Raw genomic sequence first — 24,986 nt, 5'->3', positions numbered from 1 at the left:
CAAAGGTAGTTCCTCACCTTCATTGGGCATCTCAGCCACACTTTCCGGGCAGAGCTGATTTTCATCCACAGAAGAGGGTTTCAAAGTGTATACAAGGAACAAAGCAACCCTTCCAGAGAGAAGGAACCAGTTTTGGTCAACAGAATGAAAGACATTCTCTTAATTAATTTGAGGTTACCTATATATCTCAACAGTAAGTAACAATGTCTGTTAATGATGACTGCTTGAAATTCTAGTGGCTGCAGAAATAGGCTTGAAATAGGAATGAAAAAGATTATAAACTATAAAGAGGATATAAAACAAAGAAGAAAAAGATATCTATAAATGTAAGTAACATCTATTCTACTATGGAAGAGTTTTTCTGTTTATCTGTCTTCTAAGTTTAAATGTCTTTTACCCTGTAGACAGCAAAACTGAGTAAAGTACTATTTAGACAAAGCTGGGGGCGGGAACAGATTCTGAATTTGTAGCATTTAGATATCACCATCATCATCACTTGGTTTCCAAGCACACAGTGGAAAGTAGAAAAACCTCAGCAGCTACTCAGGGAGGAGGACTGGCAAATACTTTTCACCTCTAATTTGCTTTAACACATTACTTGGTTCTACAGGTAAATGTGAGATACACACTTAGCGCAAGTGCATACTTAGCCTCCTGCCCACAAGAAGGGCATTTCTTAAGGAACAGAATACCACTTGTTCTGTAGGACTGGTCCACACAGCAATCTCCAATAGATGTGTCCAAAATCTGGGACCAATAGAAACCCCAGCACCTTTCAGTGCTGGTGAGGGCCTGCTATAGTCTGTCATGGTTTAGTGGGTGACATTGGTAGTAGGGTGGAGGTTGGACCAGTTGATCTTGAAGGTCTTTTCCAACCTTGATGATTCTATTATTCTGTGTTCTCCAGGAGCTTGGAGGATGGTGACACATCTCTATCCACTTACTCAGCACCATTGGGCCTGACAACCAACCAAAATTACCAAGGAATAACCATTCATGAGATTTTAAGAAAAACGCTCATGTACACTCCTTACCACAAGACCAGTTTGTTATACTAAATCCATTACTCATACCTCTGAAAAAAAGAAAAGGCTAACTCATACAGCTGAGGGTAGGAATATGCATACAGTTTCACAAAGAAGCTGGCTAGCAGTCAGTTCATGTTACTTTACTCCACAGTAGCTACTGGAGATGCTTGTCTCTACATTTCATTTGACCAAAGACAGAGCTATAAAGCAGCTGTCATCTGGGCAGTGCATTTACTTTGAGCTGAGCGGCTGTGGAACACTGTGTGGACCTTCCTCAGTTCATAGGCTACGGGCTGATGCAGCTGGACTGGGGATATAAACTGGAGCATTGTTTACATTCTGTGGAAAGTAAACAAGTATTAAAACACTCGATGAAATCCTGACTATTGCATGTTTAACTGATACAAATCCAAAAACAAAAAATATAGTTACTGGGATATAGGCCAAGACAATGAGATTAGGTACATAGTCATCTAGGGCCATGCTGCAATACTTCAGGGACAGACTTCAGCAAGAACAAATATTAAGTACAGATTGTGCAGTCCCAGTTATAGCACTGGGGCTATTTGTGCCATCACTGTAAGGGTTGTCACCCAACCTGTGAGGATCCTCACACACAAATATAAGCTAGGAGTGAACTCTATTTTGAAGGCATGAAAGTCATTAATTACCGCGGATTTTGGAGTTGATAGAGATTTGGGGCTCCTATCAAAGATAAGGTGAGAGAAGCTCAGGAGAACAGGAGAAGCTCATCTGCAAACTGAGAAAAAGCTACAGACTTGAATGTTACCTGAGAACATCCCTTGTGTTAAAGTGTCCTTGCAACTGGTGGGAGAGAATAGCGCAGGCCACAGTGATCCTGGAGTTGCTGATTTCAGGATCATTGAAGAGGAAAATGAGCTTGGGCACCATTTGCACCTGGTAGGCAACTTCAGCATTGTGACACCCATCTCTGTTAAAAGAACAGAGACTTTTAAAAGCTTTTACTGGAAAGTACAAAACTTGCTAGGTTTCAGCTAAAAGGTTTCTCAAGTTGCACAGATACTTTGCACCTTTGGCTTCTGATGTTGCTTTGGCAACTGATCAAATGCTGTCACGCAAATTGAATATGTGTCAGCGATGGAGATCTGAAGACTTCTTTGTGTGTTTTCCACCCTTTGCAACTGCCCTCTGCCCCGGAAACCGCTGCATCTCAGTGAGTTCAAAGAAAACAACATTATTGACTTTTCAAGGAGTGAGTTGGTAGTAATAAACACTATTCTTGTAAAACACAGAAAGGGACATCAGACAGCTCTGCAGAGATCTTTCTGGTGCCAAAATGAAGGAATTTAGCAACCTGTTCTATTCAGTCCCTATGCCTTGCTACATCTCTTCAGATGCATTTAACTCCAGTAGAACCAGTATGCTATTCTAAAAAAAAAAAACAAAAACAACCAAAAAACAAAAACAAAACAACTCCTGGTTGTATTCTGGCTTTAAACAAACAAACAGAGGAAGTTAATTCCATGCTCTATTCAAACATTCAGCTTTATCTCCCCTGCATATATTTTAACTTTCTTTGTACATCAGAGGTTCCATATGAACCAGGTCACCAAATAGCTTTTCCTAGTCTGGTCCCACAGTAATTTCAGAGGCTGATCAAATCACTAACTCCAGCCTTGAAATTTAAGAGTAGTACAGAAGAATCATTCACTCCTTTGGTCCACTGATTACAACTAGGATTGTGCCCTCCACATACACCTCACAGTCACAGCCACATGCTTCTGATTTAGATGATAGCTGCGTACCTGGAGGACTGCAAGATCTCCGCAAGATGTGAAAAAAGAACAAGGTCAAGGTTCTCTGGTGCTTTCATCCAAAGCTGAAAGACAAAGGAAAGCAGAAATTTTACTGCTCTGGTGAGCTGAGGGTACAGTAACCTGTGGCAGAGAACAAGTAACAAATAGTTCAGATGGGATAACATCATAAACTATCATAGTCACATCTGAATGACAATCTACAGAATTCTAGTTTTTTTGTAAATACAAAAGAATTAAATTATACTGCAAGAGTGCACTGTAAAGAAAACTACAAATAATATTCACAATATTGTATTGATGGTTTCTGCAGTTTTGGAAAGGGGAACACAACAGAGCAGCAAGTACATTTTTGGAGGCAAAGAAAGAAGGAAAAGATGCCTAAGTACATCCACTTGCAGGGCTCACAATTCGTTTATAGGAAAGCAGGAGTATCACAGGATATAGAGCTAAAACCAGGCCACATTTGAAGAAAGTTCTCACATACCCCCAAGTAAGGGAGATTTTATTCCAGACCCAAAAAATCCCAGCCATTTTGTGCCATATAGATATTGCTTGGAGGGAGAAAAAAGAAAGGTGGAGGGGAACAGTGTCTGATCCCACTGCAGGGATACAACAGGTAAGGAGAAGCTCAGAGCCACAGACTATTTCTCACCAAGGCAAGCTATCTCCAGTCAGGCACTGGGAAATCCCTGCCTGTGTGAAGAATTTCTGCTCCTGAGCTAACCCTGTGAGGAGCAGGCCCTCAGGCTCTGTAGAAACACTTCAGAACCTGGACCAGGGCACACAGAGCCACAGTGCCAGAGCAGCAGCCATTCCAGGACCCTGCACCTCACCATGTGAGCGAGCCATGCAGCAGAATATCACACACAACCCCATCCCAAATATTGGAATCAGGAGGTGCTAGGAACAAACCCCATACTATAAAAACATCTTTAATACAGTCAAACACACAGTTTTACCTCGAAGTTGCAGAGAATATACTGGAATGCACTATAATTCTTGATGACTGAAGACTCAAAACCAAGTTCAGCTGTGCCCACTAGGGAGAACATTAACTGTAAAATCCTGTTGTTTAACAGCTGTGTTTTCCTCTTCAATAGGTATGCTAGCAACTGAAAAAAAAAAAAAAAAGACAAGTATTTGCTGAGTATAAATCTGTAGTACTGTTTTTAAATGTGTCCAGAGAAGGGCTACAAAGCTGGTGAAGGGCCTGGAACACAAGTCTTATGAGGAGCAGCTGAGGGAACTGGGATTGTTTAGTCTGGAGAAGAGGAGGCTCAGTCAGTATTTGGGCAAGTAGTACTTAAGATAAATATATTCATAGGAATCAGGATCAATCTATGAACAATTATAAGCAATTCACAAATTGGGAACATGGAAACTTCAGAATTAATCATTAATGAAGCTCTAATGTTAACAGTCTCTTGCTTGAAACTCTCTCTGTTCCATATGACTCTGCTTAGCCGACACAGCATAAAGTAAATGATATTGAACTGAAACTTCACACTTCAACCTTAACCCAGCCAGCATTATGCATACAGTGCTTTAACTTGCCCTGGTTCTATCAAAGCCCCGAGACAACCAAAGTCTTTAGTCTGCACAGCTTTCAGGTTTGAAAGATGAATTTAGGACAGACCTAATCAATCTCGTTTGAAATGCAGACAGCACTTATATATCTCAGCACAATTCCTAATACACAGTGAAGATTGAGCCATAGGAATTCACTGTCAGACCTACACTATGCAGTCTGTAAAGCCTGTAAAATCCTAGGTTGGATGAGCCAAAGGGAAGAAGCAGACCTGCCTGAGAAGTGGTCTCTTGTGGGAGGGATAAAGTGTGGTGGCAAAAGCTGAACTCACAGATTTGCTGCACTGACTTTACCAACAATAGCATTAGGAGCATGACACCTTCCATTATTAGATCACATCTGATGAAGATACATCTGTCCTCACCTTCCCATCAGCAGACACATTGTTATAGAGGTTTCCAGAAATTGTAAGCACAGGATTTAGAACACTGTTCCATATTCCCCTCTCATCAATCCCATAACTTACAAAGTTCCAATCATAGGGGCTGATAGCCAGGATATTCTTGGTTCGTTGCCATTAACAGGTTTTAGGATAAGGTCCCCCTAAAGGAAAGACGATACCCAGAATGAACAAAAAGGGTACCTACCTGGTATCCACCCATATGCCTCATCAATTTTTCACTCATTGGGCTACTGTTCAGGATGGAGTTCAGGACTTTTACAGCTGCATACATTGTGTGATCATCACGGGCCATGGCAATGAGACCCAGGAGAATGGAAGGGCCTCCAATGAAGTTCAGGCTAGTAGCTGCTGGAGAGGACTTGAACACTCTTACCCCTAGGAAATTGCAATATTATTCTGTCAAGAAGTTATACAGACTACATCTATTATAACACAGAGATAGGCCCAACTCTTAAAATAAAATAATACATGAAACATTAAAGCATTGTGCATTTACCATGTTGGCCCACAGCAACTGATCCAATAGTCCGTGAGGAACCTGAGAGGTGTCCAGCAATATTTTTAGCCAGGAATATTGGAGTTGAACTGTCCCGAGAATTAATCCCAATCTAAAACAGATCAGAGACATTCTAGGAAAAACAGTGGAAGTACTGTGAAGACAAAAAGTAATGAGCAGAAGCTCTAATTCTTTTTTACTTCTAGAATATGAAAATTTTAGAATATGAAAAAAGAGCTCTGCATATGAAAACCAATATTTTTCTTCCAAGTTGGTTGTTCAGACAAACATTGACCCACCTAAAATATCCCACAATTCATCATTTTGTCATGTCAAAAGCAGGCCTGGCACTAGCAAGAAAGCAATGATAACACGTGAAAGGTCACTGTGAAGGCTTTAAGGAAATCAGTTATCCTTAGACCTCAAAACTACGACATCTGTTGCTGTTTCAAAAAAGGCTTTCAGCATTGTGTTCATGCTATCCAATCTATTACTCTCTGCAAATGAAAACTAAAACCATGACTAGAGTAGACTTAAGGAATGGGAAGAGAAACTCAAAAAATATCACCGAAGGTATGAAAATAAGAAAAAGTCACAAACTGTGCTGAGGGAAACCAATGAGAAACAAGAGAAATTATGTTAAAGACAAATAAGGAGCATGTGTGACCTCTTTGGCAACCAGCCGGCCATCCACTTCATTGTAGGAGCTCTTTATATCTTGAATTGTAGTGAAAGATGAGCACATAGCATTGATTCCAAAACAAATCTTCTCTTCTGCCACCAGCAGTGTAGGATTATGCTCACTGTACTGGTCCTCACCTAAAACAAGAGACTATAAACCTCTGAAGCAACTTTGCAAACTCAGCATGTAAGACAGAAGAAAAGCAGCTGAAAAATAACTGGAGGATTTAACTAGAATCAGAAAAATCCCTGACTCTGCAACACAGCCCGTGGCAGCCTGCCAGCACAAGCACCAGAAGATGTGCTTGGCTTGTCTCTTCTCGTGTCTGCTTTGTGTAGATCCTACATGTTCTCCCAGTATCTCTTGAAGCTCAGAAGTCCAGAATAAAACTTTCTCTGTCCGGAAAATACAAACAGTCTGGACACAGAAAACATTTCAGAGGCCTTCCATGTTACTGTGAACTTTCTCAGTGTTATTAGGAGCTAGGCTTCATGTCAAAGAAAAAAGGAGAGAGGAAAAAGTTCAGACCTGCTAACTGGTAACATGTGGGAAGTTTCTAAAATGTACCAAGTTTAGCAGCTTAACAATTGTATGAAATTATCACGTTTTTCTTTAAAGAAATTTTTATTCCTGCTTGCACTTTGAAAAATAACTTGTGCCTTGTACACAAATACTAATCTTGTATTTGATAATTTCATAAAATGGAAAAACGGTTGATCTCTGAAACCATTTACTAATGCTTGAGACAGCCCTTAAAGGCAAACAATTATCATGGTATTTGGAGGTTTTGTGCCAAAACTCTTTTAACTCGAAATTTCCATTTGAAAAGTTTATTCAGGTGTTTTGATGGAATAGAGAGACACTAGACACTGCCTCATTCCTACCTCTCTCCCTCACAAAGAGGCTCATTGCACTCTCCTCATTTCATAAAGATCCGATTATACCTTATATAGTGACTTGTGACTTCCAGGGCATTGCTGCAATCAGATGGCCACAATCCATGTTTAGTACTGAAGTCATCCAGGAAGACCAGTGTGCAGAGAACAAGTACCACGCACTTTATGAAGACTCAACACTTCAAAAATCAAACCCATCTGACTTCTATCAGTATTTTTATTATTTTAGGGATATATTTGTCATGTAATTTTTCTTTCAACCCCACCCCCCCAAGATAACTGACTTGGACACTATTTATTTATTTATTTTTTACTGTACAGATGTCATCCTGAAGGAGGACTCTCAGACAGTCTTTTCACTTTGTTTTAGGCTAGAGCTTCACCAGGTGAGATTATTCTGTTCTTGTCAAACAAGAGACCATCCCATTTCACCCCTGATTTCTAGTCTAGAGGTGAATACGCTACTTGTTGAACAGTAATCAATAAGTGAAATGTTTTGTCTGCCTGTTTAATAATTGAAGCTAACAATATGCTTTAGTTAAAAAGCCTCTTCATTAAACAGAATGTAACTTATTCCTCTCTCTCTCCCCTCCTTTACTCTGCAGGCATTTGCAATGAAAGCAGATGCTTCTTTTTCTGTCCTGTCTAGTAATGTCTCAGTTACAAAGCTGTCCTTTTAATATTGGTCCAACAGAAACTGCAATCTTGCATTTCAAGACGTTATCCCTTTTTATTTTCCAGCTTTAAAAATCAGGGTTAAAATGGTTCTTGATTCTTCCTCTTTCTTTTCCTGCCCTATTTACGGTATGTTACAAGACCCTTATGGTATCTTCCTACAATCTTGTACAACACCTATTAACACAGAGTTCTGGACTTTTAGAGAGAGCTTCAGGCATAGCTGTAATTCTAATGACAGGCTACAAAAAATCCAAAGGGCATTGCCATGAAAAAAAAAAAATGCCGGAAAAGAATTATTGCATACCTTGAAGCTGTACTGCTTGGAAATTGCTGCAATATCGTGGGCCAAGCTTATTAATCACCTCCATGGTTTCCACGGAAATGGCTTCTTCAAACAAGTATGAGGGGCCAAGGCGCCAGGTCAAGGAGGACTTCTGTTTCCAAACTCGAGGAGTAGCTATGTACCCATAGACATCAATAAAGGAGGACGGTTCCATGGAAATATAACTACCTGGTAAGGGCTGGAGATACCGCATCTGCAGCAGAGGAAGAATTCACCAAGAGAATTCAATACACTCAGACTTCCTTAAGTCTTTTTCCCTAGAAGGTACTGCCTGCCTCCTCCTCCCTCCAAGAAGCTTGTTCATGTCACACAGTTAGCTGTGTAACATGATTATCACCATCTACTGTTTAGAATTTGGACTTTCAGAAGTATAACAAACATAAGCATTTTGGAAAGGTAAAAGCTACTTCTTTTGATTAAAGAACAGAGTCAAAATCATTTCCAGTGTTGTCAACAAAAAACTTTATCTTGACCCCAGACCTATTTTTCCTGTTCTTAACTTAGTGACTCAGACTGACTTTCAACACAGGAAAATTAGCCACTCTGAGAATAAACAGTTTGTGAAGAGTGTAGTGTCCAAGAGTTTCAATTTGCTTCAGTGAAAGTTAAGTAGTCTAGGAAGTAGGACCATTTATTATTTGTATCAAAATAAGATTCAGTCTCCTCAACTGAGTCTATTATTTTGTTTAATGCAAACAGCAGTTGTAGGAAGTAGCTAGATTTATTTTATTTTATTTTATTTTATTTTGAAAAGGAACTATATAGAAATTCAGTGTTTAGCCCAGTCTTTAACAACTTGCTGTTAGGATGAGAGACTGCTAGTATTTGCCACTCTCTCACAGCTGAGATGTAGGAGACAGGGCTGGTCAGTGTCAGGAGGCAGGACTTGATACTGGAGTGAAAAAATATTAGCTCTGGTACAACATAGTATACTCACCCACTCCCTAGCCTCTTCAACTCAAGTAGCTTTTGATATTTTTAACAACCTTTGTGTAATTCTGATTTCTTATACAATCTTTTCTTTGCTGTAGATGTTAAGGTGTGAATCATGTCAGAGACCCCAGAACAGGGACCATCTTCTATTTACTAAATGCATTTTTTTAAATTTATTATGAGCTGTTTGTTTCTCTTTATGTTAAACACATTTGCTGTGAATTCTTTAATCAATTGCAATGCTGAAGCCTAGTTTTATTGATGACTTTCAGTCTCATTTGAAGGAAGGCAAATTAAATTAAATTTTCATTCTTGAAATGGATATAGGTCCCAAAAGACATTTAGAAGACAGATCATTTTTCTCAAGTATGGGAAAGAGAATATTTGGAATTAAACAGGTTGCTTTTACAAGGGAAGTATAAAACACACAAGTGAGCTTTGCATATGTCGAGAATGACTTGAAATATGGGAACTGGAAGGAAGAGACCAAGGTTACAAGCTACAATTAATAAAAGGTATCTATTTAAAAACAAAACAAAAAAACAACCCACACCAACTAGAGCTGCGAAAAAAAAACAGGCTACATTTATAACACTGCCAGGCTCCAGCATTCAAAATCCATAAATCAAATCTCAGTAATTATTTGAGATTAGCTTCAAAACCAGAAGCATGATGACAACATAAACTAAAGGTTCTTCTCATTTGTCCTTTAGATTCTAAACCCTTCAGGTGTAATTTGTATTGTATATTGTATTTGTATATATACCATGATGTCTTGTGCAACCAGAAAAATCTTCAGTTTTCTATGTGATAACTGTGATTCTACTTCTATGTAGAGAGAAGATAGCAAGAAAGGTACAACTGCATTTCATTAACATAACCCTTAGTCACCCGTAAACTAGGTAAACACCACTCTCAAACTGAGTGTAACTGGGCAATTTTGAGTGGTTATCTGCTTATTGGTGGGTGAGAAAGAACAAAGAAAAAAATAATTCAAAGCATCAGTATACACTGATATACTTCTGAGCACAACTATTCATCATTTGTTTGTGTTTCTGCTTCCACTCCAGCACACTGCAGAGTGATACTTCTTTAGGAAGCAAATCACCATGCTTTGAGTCTATTGTGATTACACTGAGAAGACATGGTATGTGTACAGGGATTCCAAAGTGTAAAGCACTGACAGACAAACGCTCAGCTTTCAGACACATGTTCTATGCAAAGAGCCCTTACCTTTGCGGAGCCAAGTGTCTGACTGTTTATATAGGCTGACACAATGCAGCTCTTCTTTGCTTCCTTAGCAACTGTCACTGTGAGGTGATGCCACTGGCCAGTGACCAGCAGCTTGCCACAGCCAAACTGGACTTCCCCTGGAAACAGGGAAGGATTTAGGACCTCACCCTCAGGTTCCATGATATCTGTATCAACAAAAACAGGGGACAGTCAACAGTACTTACTGCCACACAGAACAGGCAGGAACTAGCTGATTCCTCAAGTCCAGTCCCCACAGCTTTGCACAACCATATAACTGATGTTCAAAAGTTTTCCTAGAATGTCTATGAGTTTTATCGTATATCGCAGACTACAAGATAATTCTCAATGCCTACAGCAAAGTTAAACTGAAATATGACCATGAATAACAAATGCAAAAGGAGTTCAAAAGTAAACCAAAGAGACAGAAAGCTCATTAATGTTCGAGGTATTTATAAAAAGACAAAACTTGTTAATGAAAAAAAATCCAGATAATCACAGGACACAAAACTGCAGCTTGATTGAGAAAAGCCTCACCGAGTGGCTGGAATTCCACTTCCTCTGTGGAAATGACCAAGGAATGGTCCTGAGGAGAGAAGCTTATTGAAAAACAAACAAATTCTTGCTCTGTTCTTGCCATGTGCCTTACGACAGTGAGGAAACGGACTGGGTGGCTGTTGTGTACTACACCAAACTTGCTAACCAGAAACCAGCAGGAGAAAGTCAGACCACTGGAGGGAGGGAACATTCTAGTGCCTGTAGACGGGAGACAAAAGGCAATTAGCAAAGTGGTTTCTCTATGCAGATATTAACAAAATGCTTGCTGCTTCATTTGTAGCCCAAATCATGTAAGAACCAACATTAGAATCTGAGGTTTAATTTCTCATTGTTTTTCTAGATTTTACTGCTTATCTTCAATGTTATAGAGACTGCATGTGCACACATAAGTGACCTGCAATTGACTGGTGAGAAATGATTGCTAGATCTCTGTTTCACAGAGCTCATCACTTGGGTAGCAGTGAGCTAGAAACAAGTTTTATGGAATCCACAAAATTCAGGAAGCAAGAGGTACAGTATGAATAACCATTTTCCAGTACACCAAACAGAGGATTTTCATCTATAGGAGAATCCCATTTAACATTAAGTGACACAGTTTCTATTCCTTCCGTGGGAGACTACCCTAAAATCTGGTGGTTCTTACTTGTTAAGACTGTTTTCTTAGTGCTTTGTGTTGCTAATGTTAATGTATCACATGATTAAATGGCACCTGATGCTGCATTTTGGTGAAATGATTTGTAAAGCTCAGAGAGCTGGACTGGGACACAGACAGAAGCATATTGAAGCACACACAGTTTAGTTGCTGTCATTTCTTACAAACAAATGCCTTTAACTGGCCTGAAAAAAAAAAAAAAAAAAAAAAAAAACCACAAACAGTACATTCAGAAAGCTGTATGTTAGTCAGAAAGTTCTTACCCATGCCAATTCCACCTGAAATAGATTGCTCTGCTCCTGGGCCCATGACAGTGGCCAAAGTAGGGATGTACAAACACCTACAAAAGCAAGGAAGTACCCATTCATCAGAAACTTAAATTCATCCCTGAATGTCACCAGTGACTTAATACTGCAGAGTCAAGGTAGCAAGGAAGAGTCTCAGCTATCAGCAATAAGGCAATGTCTCTAGACCAGAGAAGCTGGCAACATTACTTCAAGGAAGGCAGCTATATGACACTAAGAAGGACTAAGATGAGAGCTATGTCCAGAACAAGATCTTGAGAAGACTGCAGAGCAACTGAGGAAGAAAGCAATAGTAGTAGTACCCATATCCTTCCATGGACATGTCAAATTCCACAAACGATGGAGCCAAAGAAGTGCTGCAGAGCTGGAAGTTTCGTGGTGATGTCATGGAGATGAGACTCATTGCAGTCTGGAGTGCCAATGCAGACCCCTTAGACAGCCAAGGAGAGGTACTGACAGGCACAACTGTCTGAAGAGCAGTTTTATTGTCCACTGTGATACCCTCTGAACCTTCAAGATCAACATAGTGCAAAAACAGATCAGTGTCTGCACTACTTTAAAAAAAAAAAAAAAAAAAATCACAGGCTTCACCCTTATTCAATTCATCACTGCTAAGATCTAGTGTTGCATGAGGCATTGGCTCTTCAACTAATACACCCTCAGTAACCTGCAGAAATCCTCAGAAATACACAAAAGTATTGCACTGAAGGAATCTCAGAATGTTAGGCTAGCAAGAAAGAAGAGTTTACAGAAGAGAGAGCCATATTTTCTCTCCACACCTCTTCAGGCAGCTCCAAACTTCACTTCTAGTAAAAGAGGTTCTTAAGTCCCTGGTTTTGTTTTTCTCATACACAGACTATTCCATAGTGCAATAAAGTAATGGCTACTACCAACACATGGGAGGAGATCTGAAGAATGACTGAAAATAATTCAAGGCCCAAATCTGCACCATGCTGTATCAGGTGTCCCAAGCATGAGAATGCTGTAGGTGCAAAATACTACTACAGTAGCCTTTCACCTGCAAAATATGTTAGAACAGAGAATGGACTGAGATGGAAAATGGCCTATAGCAAGCAGAATGCTAGGATATCCTATGGATTACAAAAAGCAGTTGTTTTTTTTCACATTTTTAACTATTTCCAGCTATGACTGGCTTGGAGCAACTTGCTTCAACCAGCAATTTCCTGCCATTACAGAGATCTGTAATCCGACCACAGTACCAGTAACAGGCTGTTCACTGAGTGCTTACCTTCATTCAAAGCTGCTTTACATGAATTACTCTCCTCACGTTGAAGTACTTCAGTCCTGTTTGTGCTGGGCCTGGAAGGTATTGATGAAGGCCCTCCCAACCAAAGAAATTGCCTGGAAAAGCAAAGCAGTAAAAAATAAAATATAATAAATACAGATACTAAGGAGTCATAGCAACCATGCAAATACAATTCAGACCCTGGAAGATGAACTTTATTATTGGAAACCAAATTTTAAAGACATCTGAAATAAAGCAGAATGAATGCTTTCCATTACATCATCACAAATAGACATCTTGCTTTAATACCTTCCCATTTCAAGGCTTCTTATAGAAAATTTAAAAAAAAAAAAGTTTTATTTTTTCATCAATACTTTTGTATTACTACCATTCTTCCAGGGGAAAAAAAAACAAAACAAAAAAAACCTATGGATTCTTTAAAAAATGAATTTGTTCCATTTTTTGTTAAGATAAATCCACTGCATATTCAAACTTAATCTGCACTTTTATCTTTACTAGGTACACTTCATGCCGAGCATCTCTGAGCATTAAAGGAGAAAGCACATCTTCAAAGTAGAAACAAGACCATACTTTATTTCTGTATCTGTCATTATTGATCTGAGCTAAGAGACAGTAACTTCAGCTCTTCAGGAAACAGTTTCTCCATACGAATATATGGGTATATGAATATATATTTCTCCAGGGGAGAATAATCCTGAATCACCCTAGTGTTTTGCAGTTACTTAGTTACCATTCATAAATGGTTTTACAACCCTTGCAGAGATGATTCAGGAGACTACAGACTTATACCATTTTCAGTAATTTATTTAAACATATAACCTGTGACTAACAAATCAGAAATATTAAATGAATCTTGAAACTAAAAGTCTTGCTGAATAAGGGCACTACATGAAGTGTCCATTTAAACACAGACTTTACAAAAATTTGCACCACTAAGAGAAATTCATTCCATTAAATCTAATCTGATACCTTAACACATCTGGCTCAATAGATTGTGAGGCAAGCTTCTCAAAAACTCTCGTGAGGGGCAGATGCAGTGGATGGCTCTCATTGCGGAAGGCATCCTGACAGGAAGCTATGATAGTGCTCAGCAAGCCAGAACCACACATCACCTGGCGACTCTTCTCTGACTTCACCAGGGACTGGATATGACCAGCCACAGCACACTGGATTTCCTGAGAAAGCTGAAAGACAAGGAACTGAGGTTAGTGACCTGGAACTAAAACTGTACATTGTGATTGCATTTGTTTTTGCAGTCGCTGAGTCTCTGGGTACAAAAATCTGGCCCAAAAAGATGCCTCTAAGGCAAAAGGCTCAAGTGCAACTGTATGGCTGTTCTATAAAACTGTGCACCTGAATGGTCTGGGTATATCCACAGGTGAGTAACTGCTCAGCTACCCACAGCTGAGCTTTCTGGAAACACCACTATGGTAGTGAGGGATGTCATGCAAAAGAGGGAAACACCTCCAAGGGCAGGTTGTTAGGCATAATTTTCAAGACCAACACAGTTACTCAGAATGTATTTAACATGGGGACTCATGCTGACATATTCTGCTCTTCTGCACTGTTGTAAAAGCACTGTTGTTTAAACAAAACAGCATGTAGCAAAGTCCTGAAACACAAACACTTTGTCTACATGTTTTGCTGAATTGATGTTTTACTTCACTATTGCTTCTTAATGGTCTTATGAACTTAAATAATTTTTAAAGAAATCTTTAAGATTTCTAAGTTGGTTTTTTTGTTTGTTTTTTTTTTTTTTGTTTGGTTGGTTTTGTTTTTTTTTTTTTTGTTTTTTTTTAGATTTTAAAGAAACCTTTAAGAATTTCTGAATTCTCACTATCTTTAGAACAATTTGTTTCCACTTATGAAAAAAGCCTACTCCGCAGACAAGACTAGGTTGCTCTCAAAAGTAACTATGCAACTTATTTAAACAAATCTTTTCATTATTCCCCATCCTCAAGAGCTCTTTGGCTTTCTCACACTCTTCAAGGAAATATCTATACACATTTTTAAAGAAAAACAGGTGGTGGCAGACACAGATTGTGACATTTGGATTCAATTTTATGACACAAAAGAGAAGCTACTTCACTGGATTCTGCACACGCTAGTTTATTAAGTGTAAAGAGCAATTCAGCTCTTTTGCATGTAGACCAAAATTTTGGAGAGGTCAAAACCAGTACAGGACAAATTCAAAGCTTTTCAGCTTTGAATTTCTTTTAAAAAGTGCTCAACAACCTAAAGCGTCAAGTGCAACACTTGGACAACAATAGTAGCGCATCATGTGTAAGATGTATTGGTTTTGTAAACACAACTACTGGTTTTGATACCTGAGGAGAGAGTTCTTCAGATAGTCTTTTCTCCTGTCTCAGACTGTTCATTTCCAGTGACATAAGTTTCAATGTGCATCTAATTACATGCAGATATCCTCCACCAGACTAAACCAACATCATTCTTCTTCTAAGGGGAGGAACTTATTTCTACTGTGTATCAAAGCTCAGTAACTTTTTGGAACTTCAAACTATTATTTACAATATTTTTAACTGGATGAAGGAAAGTGTCTGCATATATAAAGCCATGAGAAAAAAAAAGAAAAAAAAAAGAATAGTACAAGTCTTGATTAAGTGAAAGTACTGGTTTACTCCAAAATAAATCCAATAAAACCATAATGGCATACAAAAAAATTGATTGTTTTCATTAGCTTAGCAGCTTTGTCAATACCACTATTGCCTTGTTTTGAATAAAATGCGCTGTTTTCATGGATCTTAGTTCCAGTAAAATGAGATATCAGTGGAGCTACTAATGGTGGCCAGGAAACCAGGCTTTGTATTTCTAGGTGCATGGATTGATTTTCCTAACACATACCACTTGCACCATGTGAATCAGGATATTGAAGGTGCAATCAGAATGCAGTTAGGCTCACAGCTCTGCCTCAGATTTGAGTCTAAAGGGCAAAATGTCACCTAGCAATTTGCCTAGTCTGCTTAAGTAGTTCCCAGATTCTTGCTCCTAAGAGCCCATAGTTGGAAAACTTGGTAGTTGAATTCAATTCATTGTTACTCCTCTTCAAAGTGATCATGTGGTGTGCAAGATGACTAAGAACTTTGAACCTTCAGTGGGGCGGGGGGGGGGGGGGGGTTAGCTTCAAAAGGATTTTCAATTTTCTTAGAATTAAGAATGATACATCAATAATTGAGTGCACAATTGGAAAAAGACGACTTTTCAACCTTGGAGCACCTTTCACTTGAAAAGCTATCAGCCTTTCAAAGAAAATTAGAATTAAGTTCTAACAATACAGTTTTAATTTTACTAGGCATCAAAAGTAGATTTTTCAAGAAGTTCAAAGTGTCTCAGGGCTTCAAATTATGCTTTTAAAATTAAAAGGTAGACACCCATGAGTTTAAAACCCATTGGCAATAAAGAGATTGGGTCTACTTCCAAAAATCAGTTGTGTGTTTTTCCCTTTAAAATGTTATCAAAAATAAATCATTCCAAAATTCACCATAGTTAAAATGATCTTCAGTACAGTAAGTCAGGAATCTGGGTTGAGTTTGTATGTCTTCAATCAAAGGTATGATACCAAGATTTTAGGATAACTTCAGAGACACTGACTGCTTTTTAAGGAGAAAGTGCATAGCAAGAGAAATGGTACAAATAAAATGGCAGGCTGTAGGACTGGAAGCACAGTAGGAAAATTGCTCAGTTACCAAGCTTCAGAAGCTGTTCTGTCAAGGAACAAGCAAACTTCTTACTGAAAGACCAAAAATAACCTTGAAAAAGAACATGTAGACAGGCTATACATTTAAAAAATAATAATAATAAAAAAGAAAGCTGTGCTGTAATCAGAATAGGCTAATAAAAGAAAAGAATCCTCAAGGGGACAAGACCGAAGCAATGCTTGTGGAAAAGTGCTCAGGGGAAAGAGCTGACCTTCAGCTGCCAACCCTGGCTAGAGAACCTGCTGCCAGGGTGTTTGTGTTCCCCTCCTCCTACCAGGGTTCTGGTCAGTTCTCCCTTTCTCTCAAATCCTTGGCAATGAAACCCAAAAGGGAACGAAGTTCTAGCCAAAAACTTGAGCAACTTCCCTGTGCAGCTAACTCACTGCAGTAGTTCAGTGTGGTATTAACCACACTGGTATGTTAATGGTATTAACATTAGCAGTAGTATCATTAATAGGTGTCTAAAGGTTGACAAATCTCAAGTGTCACACAGGCTTCTACAGGCCATATCTAACAGTGTCAGAGACCTGTTAGGGTTAGAATGAATTACATTTTTAGGAAGCGTAAATATTTGGAAAGTGTTATGTTCTTAACATCTGCAATAAAAACAACTTGCTTTGGTTAACTTTAAGACATGGAGAAAGGGATAAAAGACTTCTTTCTAATAAAGTTGCTAAGTCCTTATTGAAATGTTTCAGATTTACAGCAGTGAATATGACAACAGTTCATCATAGAAGAGACGTGGATAAATAGAGGACAAATCCAGCTGTGGCAGAAAGAATATTATTTAGGAAGAGTGTATGTAGTGTATAAATAATTTGCATAGTGAATGATGTGATAGTTTTATTTTTTGTTTGTTTGTTTGTTTTTTTTTTGGTCTGCATTCACAAGAATACCCAAGAAACAAGCCAGAAAGATGATGCAGAACTGAATCATGCTTTGATTCTCTTGTACAAAGTTCTTGCCTTTCTCCTCCCAGCCTTGTGAGATCTAGGAGCTCTCCTTATCTGACACTAGAAACAGAAAATATCTGGCATAGCACTTGGAAATCTTAAAGTCATGTTTCCAAAATGCTGGACAATGAGTCCAAGGGGAACTTTTAAGGTAGAATAAACTATGAGTGTCCTGAGCCACAGAGTTAAAGTAGATGTTAACCTGACTGGCTTGTACTTAGTTTTCAAAACCTGTGATAATGCTATCATTGACCAGTGAACAGGAAACATAAAAAGGAAAATCTGCCTTGTATATATTGTTAAACTGTACGTAGTTAGATGGGAACTGCCTTAGATGTACTCACCCTATCCATGAACATCAGCAATAACCTCTAAACACTGACTACTGACTCAAAGACTGTCTCTTGGGGGTTTTAAGGCTTTTAAGCAAGTGTTCATACCTATATGACATTCAAATCATTTTTGAACATATCTAGGAATGTCAGCAATATGCAACCACAAATCTGTTCTCAACTCATACTTGTCACTCTGGACAGTCAGAAAAAATGGTTGAACTACAAGACCATCTGTTTTGCTGTCTACTACTGTTTTTTCTATACCTACATGCTCAGCGTTGCTTCAGCCCATTACTGTTTAGGTCTGACAAAGGTCACCAAGCAGCAGCAACTTTGGCAGGAAATGGATATTATTTCTGAGGGTCAGAGTAAAAGTACATTAATTTTATTGAGTTCCATTAACGTTTCTCTAAAGGCTGTGCTTTCTCATTGCCATTTCTGTGAAAGCAAAAGATTTGCACGTGATTTGCACATTCTGAGGATTTTTTTCCAGATGAATTCCAAATATATGAGCCTAAAGATCAATTATAGCTCTAAAACAAGTTGAAAGAGATGAGCTACTAACTGTTCATCACCATTGCTCCTAAGAAAGAAATATGCTATTTGACTCAGTCCTAACCTCAGAGCAAGAAACTCCTTTGGATTTTTAATTTAAAATTGAATGAAAATCTTCAGCAAGAAAGCTCTATCCAGAAAGAAATTACTTCATCTCTCTTAACTGTCACATTGCAGCACTAAAATAAAAAATAGCACTGTTTGGTATAGAGGGAAATTCAAAGGGTATTTCCTTCTTTTACTAAGTCACTTAGTTCCACCTGTTGCATCAGTTCTTGCCTGACTTGCATTTTCCAAGGAATTTGTCAAGGAATTTGTTTCACAAGGGTTTGTGCAGTGGCACACATTACAAGGAAAGGTAGTAAGTCAGTCCAGCCTTTTGTGTCACTACCTGGTAGCATGAATGAGCTGCCCAAACTATGAGACACAAAGTTCCAATCATTCTCTCACCTGCCTTTAAACAGGATTACCATGAAAATCTCATTTCCTCCATCCTTTTTGTGGCTTATTTGGTGAAAAAAATCTTCAGGACGTATTAATTCCTACTCCAAGTCTAAGGACCCAAAGTAACAGTAGTCCCAACGTACCCAATGCAATCCTATTCAGAACATCAATACTAAACACACAATATCAACAATAATTTCTTGTTGGCTAAGAAAAAATAAGTAAGAAATGAAGGAAAAAGATGAATGCAATTAAATGCACGACTAAAGTGTCTCAAATTTGTGCTCCAGTCCTTCAAATTTTTAAGAACACTGCCATCTACTGAGGATCTGACAGACTCTCAGCCAGCTCAGCCATGAGCCAACTCAGATTCACATTCTTGAGGGCACTCTCTCTCATCCAATTAACTATTCTACTTGTTTATCAGGAATTAATTACTGTAATTATCAAAATTTCAATAATTGCTGCCTTGAGTTGGGATATACTGGCAGTTGCATTCCCATCTTCCATAGCTCTGGATGAACAATCTGGTTTTATTTCAATCCATCTGTATGTACTTTAACCATATTTGAGTATTTAAGACAAGATAGCAGATGCAATGTAGGCAGTTTACTTGTTCAGAGGGGGTGTGCGTACTGGAGGCCAGACAAAGCAAAACAGAGTCTAAATTAATTGTAAGCTTATGGACTGCTAGACCTAAAGAGCCAGATTGTTCTGGTTGCTAGATCAATTAGCAATATTTTAACAATTTTCAAAACTAGTTCTGTTCATTCTTTGTCATTATTTATCTGAATTTATAACAGAAATCAAAGCCCAACTCATCCAAGTTTGCAAACAAAAGCCACACACACAAGACACAGGTAGGAAACACTGATTGTTTTGAAACAAATTCACAAGGACCCCCTCTCAGACTCACCTGAGAGTGTCCCTCTTTGTACAGCTTTGGCAGCAGCCTCACCATAACACAGACAGCACCTGGATGTACAATAACAGTGTCTCTCATTTCCCACCTGCAGGAAAAAAGATGTATAAGGCTTATAATTATTGTTGATAGCAGCAAGGAGGTTATAACTAATGTTCCAGCAGAGTACAGTATTAAACCTGCCTAGCTGTAACCAGGCTTGGCATTTGAAAATGGAGAAAACTGGAAAATGTCTCCGCAAAAAATACAGATGACCTGGAGCAGATGGGAGCCTCCTGGGAGTAACAACAATGGGATATAACCTGATCATGATCTCATCCTGCAGGTTGAAAGGAACCTGCAGGTTGAAAGATGTGCAGCAGCCTCTTTAAATAAACTTTACCTTTGAAGGTACCTGAAGTACAGAGAACAGACAACCAGAGGTCTCCCTGAGGCATCAGCCCAAAGGTACCATGTATTTTTTATTTCCAAGCAGTTTGTAACTTTGGTCAGACAGTAACTTCAGGGCTTTCAAACCAAAACAGCAAGATGAGAAGATGAGACAGCCTTGATGCAATCAGCATGCCACCCTTTCCTTCTAACACCAGAATCTACTTAAACAAGTAAAAGAAAGTTATGTATCTGTGCTTCCCAACCAGTTTTCATTTTCACCATGCATCATCTTTGCACACTCAGGCACAGGAAAGAACTGGGGCATCAAATTTACCACAGAGAAAAGTTGCTTATGCCATGATGCAGGCTAGAGGTCAGATGTACCTCTAAGACAAAGGCACTTCATAGCAGTAACTCTACTCCAGGCACTGCATGTTCATCAGCATGTTCACAGAATCATCAGCATTTCTGGGTGCACCTCTGAACCGGAGCTGTGATGTTTCTGACAGTGCACATCTATCCCAAAAATACTTCATGAAGAAAGCCCAAGCAACATCTAACATCCATAGTTAGACAGAAAAAAAATAAATAAAGCAAAATATGCTTCACAATCTATATAAATCGAAGGGTGTAAGTAAAAGAGGGAGCATAAAAAAAAATGTACAAGGGACTTGAAGAAGGATAAAATGCTGTAATTAACACTTGTTAGCCATGACCAAAAAAGGCTTATCTAACACACCAGAGCAGCAAGTAATGTGTAGCACACTGCCACACAGTGACAAATAATTCTTACTGCACCCTCAAGGAATATGCTAAACAACACTTTCAAAGCAGTTGCTCATTTGCTGCATTTTCTGTGTAATCGATCGAAATCAGATCTGGTATAAATACCTAAGAAAATAGTGACTCCAGTGTCCCTGACCAGCATCACACTGCTCCCCTGTCAGCACCAGACTCTCACTGCCTTCAAGAATACCAGATAAATATATCCTATCAGTCTTATCTCTATCCCTCTCTCTGTTTTTTCAAGAGGCCTTCGTTTTCTGGCTTGTCTTCGCAGAAAAGTTGCCTCCATACACCACCTCCTCACCCTTGCAAATATCCCAGCTTCAGGGCTATCCAGTCAGCCCCGTGATATCACTCCCCTTACCCCATCACTATCACTGTGTGGATCCCAAATGCACTCTGCACTGACTGTTACTTAACAGCAAGACAAGAAAGAGGGCATGGGGACAAAATGAGATGCCACAAAGAACCTGAAGATCTATTAGCATAATCTGTGCAATGGCAGCTGCAGCAGCCATTCTGCTGGGGTGGGCACAAAGAGGGGCTTTCCTCCCAAAGAGAGAGCACCCTCACTAACACAGCTTGCAGCAAGCCATCTCAAATCCCCAGCAGCAAAAGGAAAAACAGGAGGTGGTTCAAACAGTAACACAAGAGCAGGAACACAGAAGGCCATTTTTCAGACAGGAATTAAAGGGTAAATTCCCCTGTTACCCAGCAGCTTTCAGCATCATTCACCACAGGACAGTGTAAGAGGCTAGAATATTACTCAGTTAAAATGTTGATATTTCCGTGTCTGAGTCACAGGCTCCTAGAACTACCAGATCACCTCCTTTCTCCCTCTTCAGGGGATGTTAAATCCATGTCACAGGACAAAGAATCACAGGCCACCTACACTGGCTGCACTCAAGTTCCTCCTTTCAAAATGCGTAGCTCCATGCTGAAGCCTTTTTCAGGAGGAAGTGAGAGTGTGGAGTAGAGCTAGGAGGAAGCTGCATAAGGGGAACCACAGGCTTGAAGGAATGCTGGGAACTTGATTTCTTAGTTTTATTTTCAGAAAATTTACTACTGGAAAAGGATACAGATTGTATGTCATGAAAATTGACAGCTTGCTAGAATATATTCTGCTGTTTGCATACACTGATGACTGAGGAATAGTCTAAAGCAAGGGCTGAAGAAATCTCCCAGTCGTAAGCACTGCACTCAACGTTTTTAGCTGTAACTTCAACGAGAAACATTTTTGAGAAAAAGACTGCGAGATCCAAGATAAAGCTGCAGACACAGGAAGGGGCAGATCTCACAAATTATGAAATGTAAATAACTTAGCACTGATTCACAGATGACAGCTACATTGATCTCTGGTGTAGTCTTTTCTTCCTGCCATACTCCACTATATCTGGCATGCAGCATGACTGTTCCTTTCCCAGCTTTCTCTATTTAAGCTGTACAACTAGATGAGCCAGCGAGTGCACGTGTGGGCGCACACACATCCAGGAGCATCTAAAATAATTTAAAAGCTTTTATTTTTCATGTATCAGGTGACTGGAAAAAGCTTCCCACACTGTTTAAAAAAAGTCAAAATTGATTGGAGAATGTTCAAGTAGACACTAATTATTAGTTGCAAGCCCCAACAACCCTCCTTAGAACCCAATGCTGCTCACACATTGCACATGCCAGAACCTTCAGCTCTAACTGTGCAACTCTCAGGCTTCTGTGTCCCACTGCTCCACTAAATATACATGCCCTAATGTTTACCACCATTTACCTTTCAAAATGACATGACTTCTGCTATCTGAAGGCCTGGCATTTGGGACTGTATGACTGATTTGTTTGGTCTAGGGAAATTTTGCCACACCCTGCCTCAGTTTACTACCATATAAAACGCAGATACCAGTCTTACTACTATATTTCCTGTAGTAAAATCAGGACTTACTTCTCCTCAGGATTTTCCCATAACCTGTATGCTGAGGCAGGTAATTTGTTGACTAATCTTTTGAAAGTAACAGGATGTTCTTCTTGAGCTTCAGATCCCTCCTGATCATCTCTCGATGGCTCACCCATCTCTGGCTTTATCTCCTTAAAGTAGCTCTCCAGATGGAGAGTTCCTTTAACCATATGATCAAGAAAATTCAAAATCCATATGCAGTTCTTCAGCCATGCTGGGAAAGGTTCTGAGGAGCAGAAAGCTGCATCCAAGAATTCTGCAAACGTCCTTTTCTTCTCAAGGCTCAGAGGGATTTGCCATTCTCTTTGCGTCCAGAAACAACCAAGTGACCCAAGATCCTCTGCCATCTTTTCAAAGAGGCTGTTCCTCTGAAAGAAGTCACTGTTAACAGGGTCCAGATGCAGGGCTGCTGTTATCCCCTGAAGTGTGTAGAAAACAAGCTCCATTATGCGATTCTGTCCAACTGCTGCCCATAGCCCAGATGGAGGGTCCTGCAAGGCACCTTCCATGTCTGAGAGAAGAGACAGGAGTCCATTGAATCCGCTGCAAGTTCTGAAAGCTGAATGACTTTTGGGACTCTCCAATATTCTCAGGAGTGACTATAAACATTGTGAAGAAAAGAAACAAAAGAAACACTTAAAAGAAAGGGCAAAAAATAAGAATATTTTAAAATTGCAAATGTTTTGCAAAATTCTTTCACTGAAATTTCACTCAGAATAGAAAAAAAAAAAGTTGGTCAAAGGTAAGGTCACCACAGCACATCTTTTCTCCACCCTCCTTCTCCCATGTACCCACAGAGTCAAACATCCTAGATTCATACACACCCTCAGGAGAAAACCCACAGTCAGTCTGACAGGTGAGAAATGGTGTTAACAGGAATAAAGTAAAGAAAAAAATCCTGCATTACATAGCTTAGCTAGTTTGGTCAGAGATACTGTTTCAGACCTTTGGCTAATCTCTTCTCAGACACTTTCAAGAAAGCTTAAGATGAAAAAAAAAAAAGTGACCAAGTATAGCCCAAAGAATACAGCAAGTAGTAGGCTCTCCTCTTTAAGAAAAGCAACAATTCCCATTCTCAGTAGGGTTATTTTTATAGTTTGCACAACACTTTAGAATAAAAACAACCATGAAGAGTCAAATCCAAAGACAACAATGTTCTTAGGTTTCTCTGACTTACGTGGGCTTAAAGCAGGCTGTAAGTGAATGCCACTTGATAATATTACACGGGTATAAAACCTAACCTATTCCACTTGTAAATTTGAAATAGTACGGGCTTGCCATTGCAAAACAAATCTAGCAAAGATGTTAAGAATTATAGCAGTGGAAGTAAAGTCAGTTGGGAAAAAAAAAAAAAAAAAAAAGGTTGTGAGGAAGCAAGGAAGCAGTCTAGTGTATTTGAATGCAATCCATCCCAGGTTTAGGGGATGATCAACAATCTGTTTTGTAAAGATGATGCTCTTTCAGGCACTGGTGGCCTTCCAAATTTGAATCTGTATCTTTCCACACTGCTGAAGAGGAACAGTTCTAACAAGTGAATCTCCCAGTAACAGGATCTAGGACCGTGAGAAAAGGTTGCCAGAACTAGAGGGGGAAGAGAAACGCCTTTACTGCCATTCAATTTTGTATGATAATGCATCAAACCAGGCAGAGACTTCTGAACAGGGAGTAAATTTAATAACTCAAGAGTTGAAGTTATCAGGATGGCTTTAACACATTTCAGGGAAGGTCAACAGTAACCACATTTCCTCCAGCGCTAACTCAGTTAGAATTTAATCGCCTATGAGTTAGTATTCCTCTGTCTTGAATCTATAAAACTGATGTCTGCTGGAAACCCCCTAACTCAGTTAACGTTAACAGAATTTATTTCACATTCCATTATTTGTTATTCCTCATAATTGTCCACGTGCCACCCTGGAATACGGCAGTGCTAATTACATTTGGGCTCAGGCTTTAACAGCTAAATATATATTAGCAAATCAATCTGAATTTGTGTATAACACAATCACAGTCCCAATGGATGCAGATAATAAATTCATTTGCTTACATTATGTTTTAATACAGTTATCATTTGTCAGAATTAGA

General features: G+C 39.1%; 1 protein-coding gene across 3 annotated transcripts in view; it reads right to left on the bottom strand.

Moving 5' to 3' along the window:
- Positions 1-24,986, bottom strand: part of WDFY4 (WDFY family member 4) — a 143,236-nt gene that overhangs the window by 88,543 nt on the left and 29,707 nt on the right. For all 3 annotated transcript variants that reach the window (XM_084526105.1, XM_084526104.1, XM_084526106.1), the window contains 16 exons: positions 22,893-23,503; positions 19,799-19,892; positions 13,849-14,063; positions 12,862-12,974; positions 11,915-12,122; positions 11,571-11,647; positions 10,635-10,853; positions 10,080-10,264; positions 7,875-8,106; positions 5,982-6,133; positions 5,315-5,426; positions 5,003-5,193; positions 3,787-3,939; positions 2,816-2,889; positions 1,819-1,980; positions 18-109 (listed from right to left, as the gene is read on the bottom strand). In XM_084526105.1, the coding sequence (XP_084382231.1) occupies positions 18-109; positions 1,819-1,980; positions 2,816-2,889; positions 3,787-3,939; positions 5,003-5,193; positions 5,315-5,426; positions 5,982-6,133; positions 7,875-8,106; positions 10,080-10,264; positions 10,635-10,853; positions 11,571-11,647; positions 11,915-12,122; positions 12,862-12,974; positions 13,849-14,063; positions 19,799-19,892; positions 22,893-23,503 (2,890 nt within the window). The remainder of the gene's footprint in view (positions 1-17; positions 110-1,818; positions 1,981-2,815; positions 2,890-3,786; positions 3,940-5,002; positions 5,194-5,314; positions 5,427-5,981; positions 6,134-7,874; positions 8,107-10,079; positions 10,265-10,634; positions 10,854-11,570; positions 11,648-11,914; positions 12,123-12,861; positions 12,975-13,848; positions 14,064-19,798; positions 19,893-22,892; positions 23,504-24,986) is intronic.

Source organism: Aythya ferina (assembly GCF_964211825.1).
Source record: "Aythya ferina genome assembly, chromosome: 7".
NCBI classification, from domain to species: Eukaryota; Metazoa; Chordata; class Aves; order Anseriformes; family Anatidae; genus Aythya; species Aythya ferina.
Note: the sequence above shows the minus strand (reverse complement) of the source record. Positions and strands in the feature narration are given on the sequence as shown.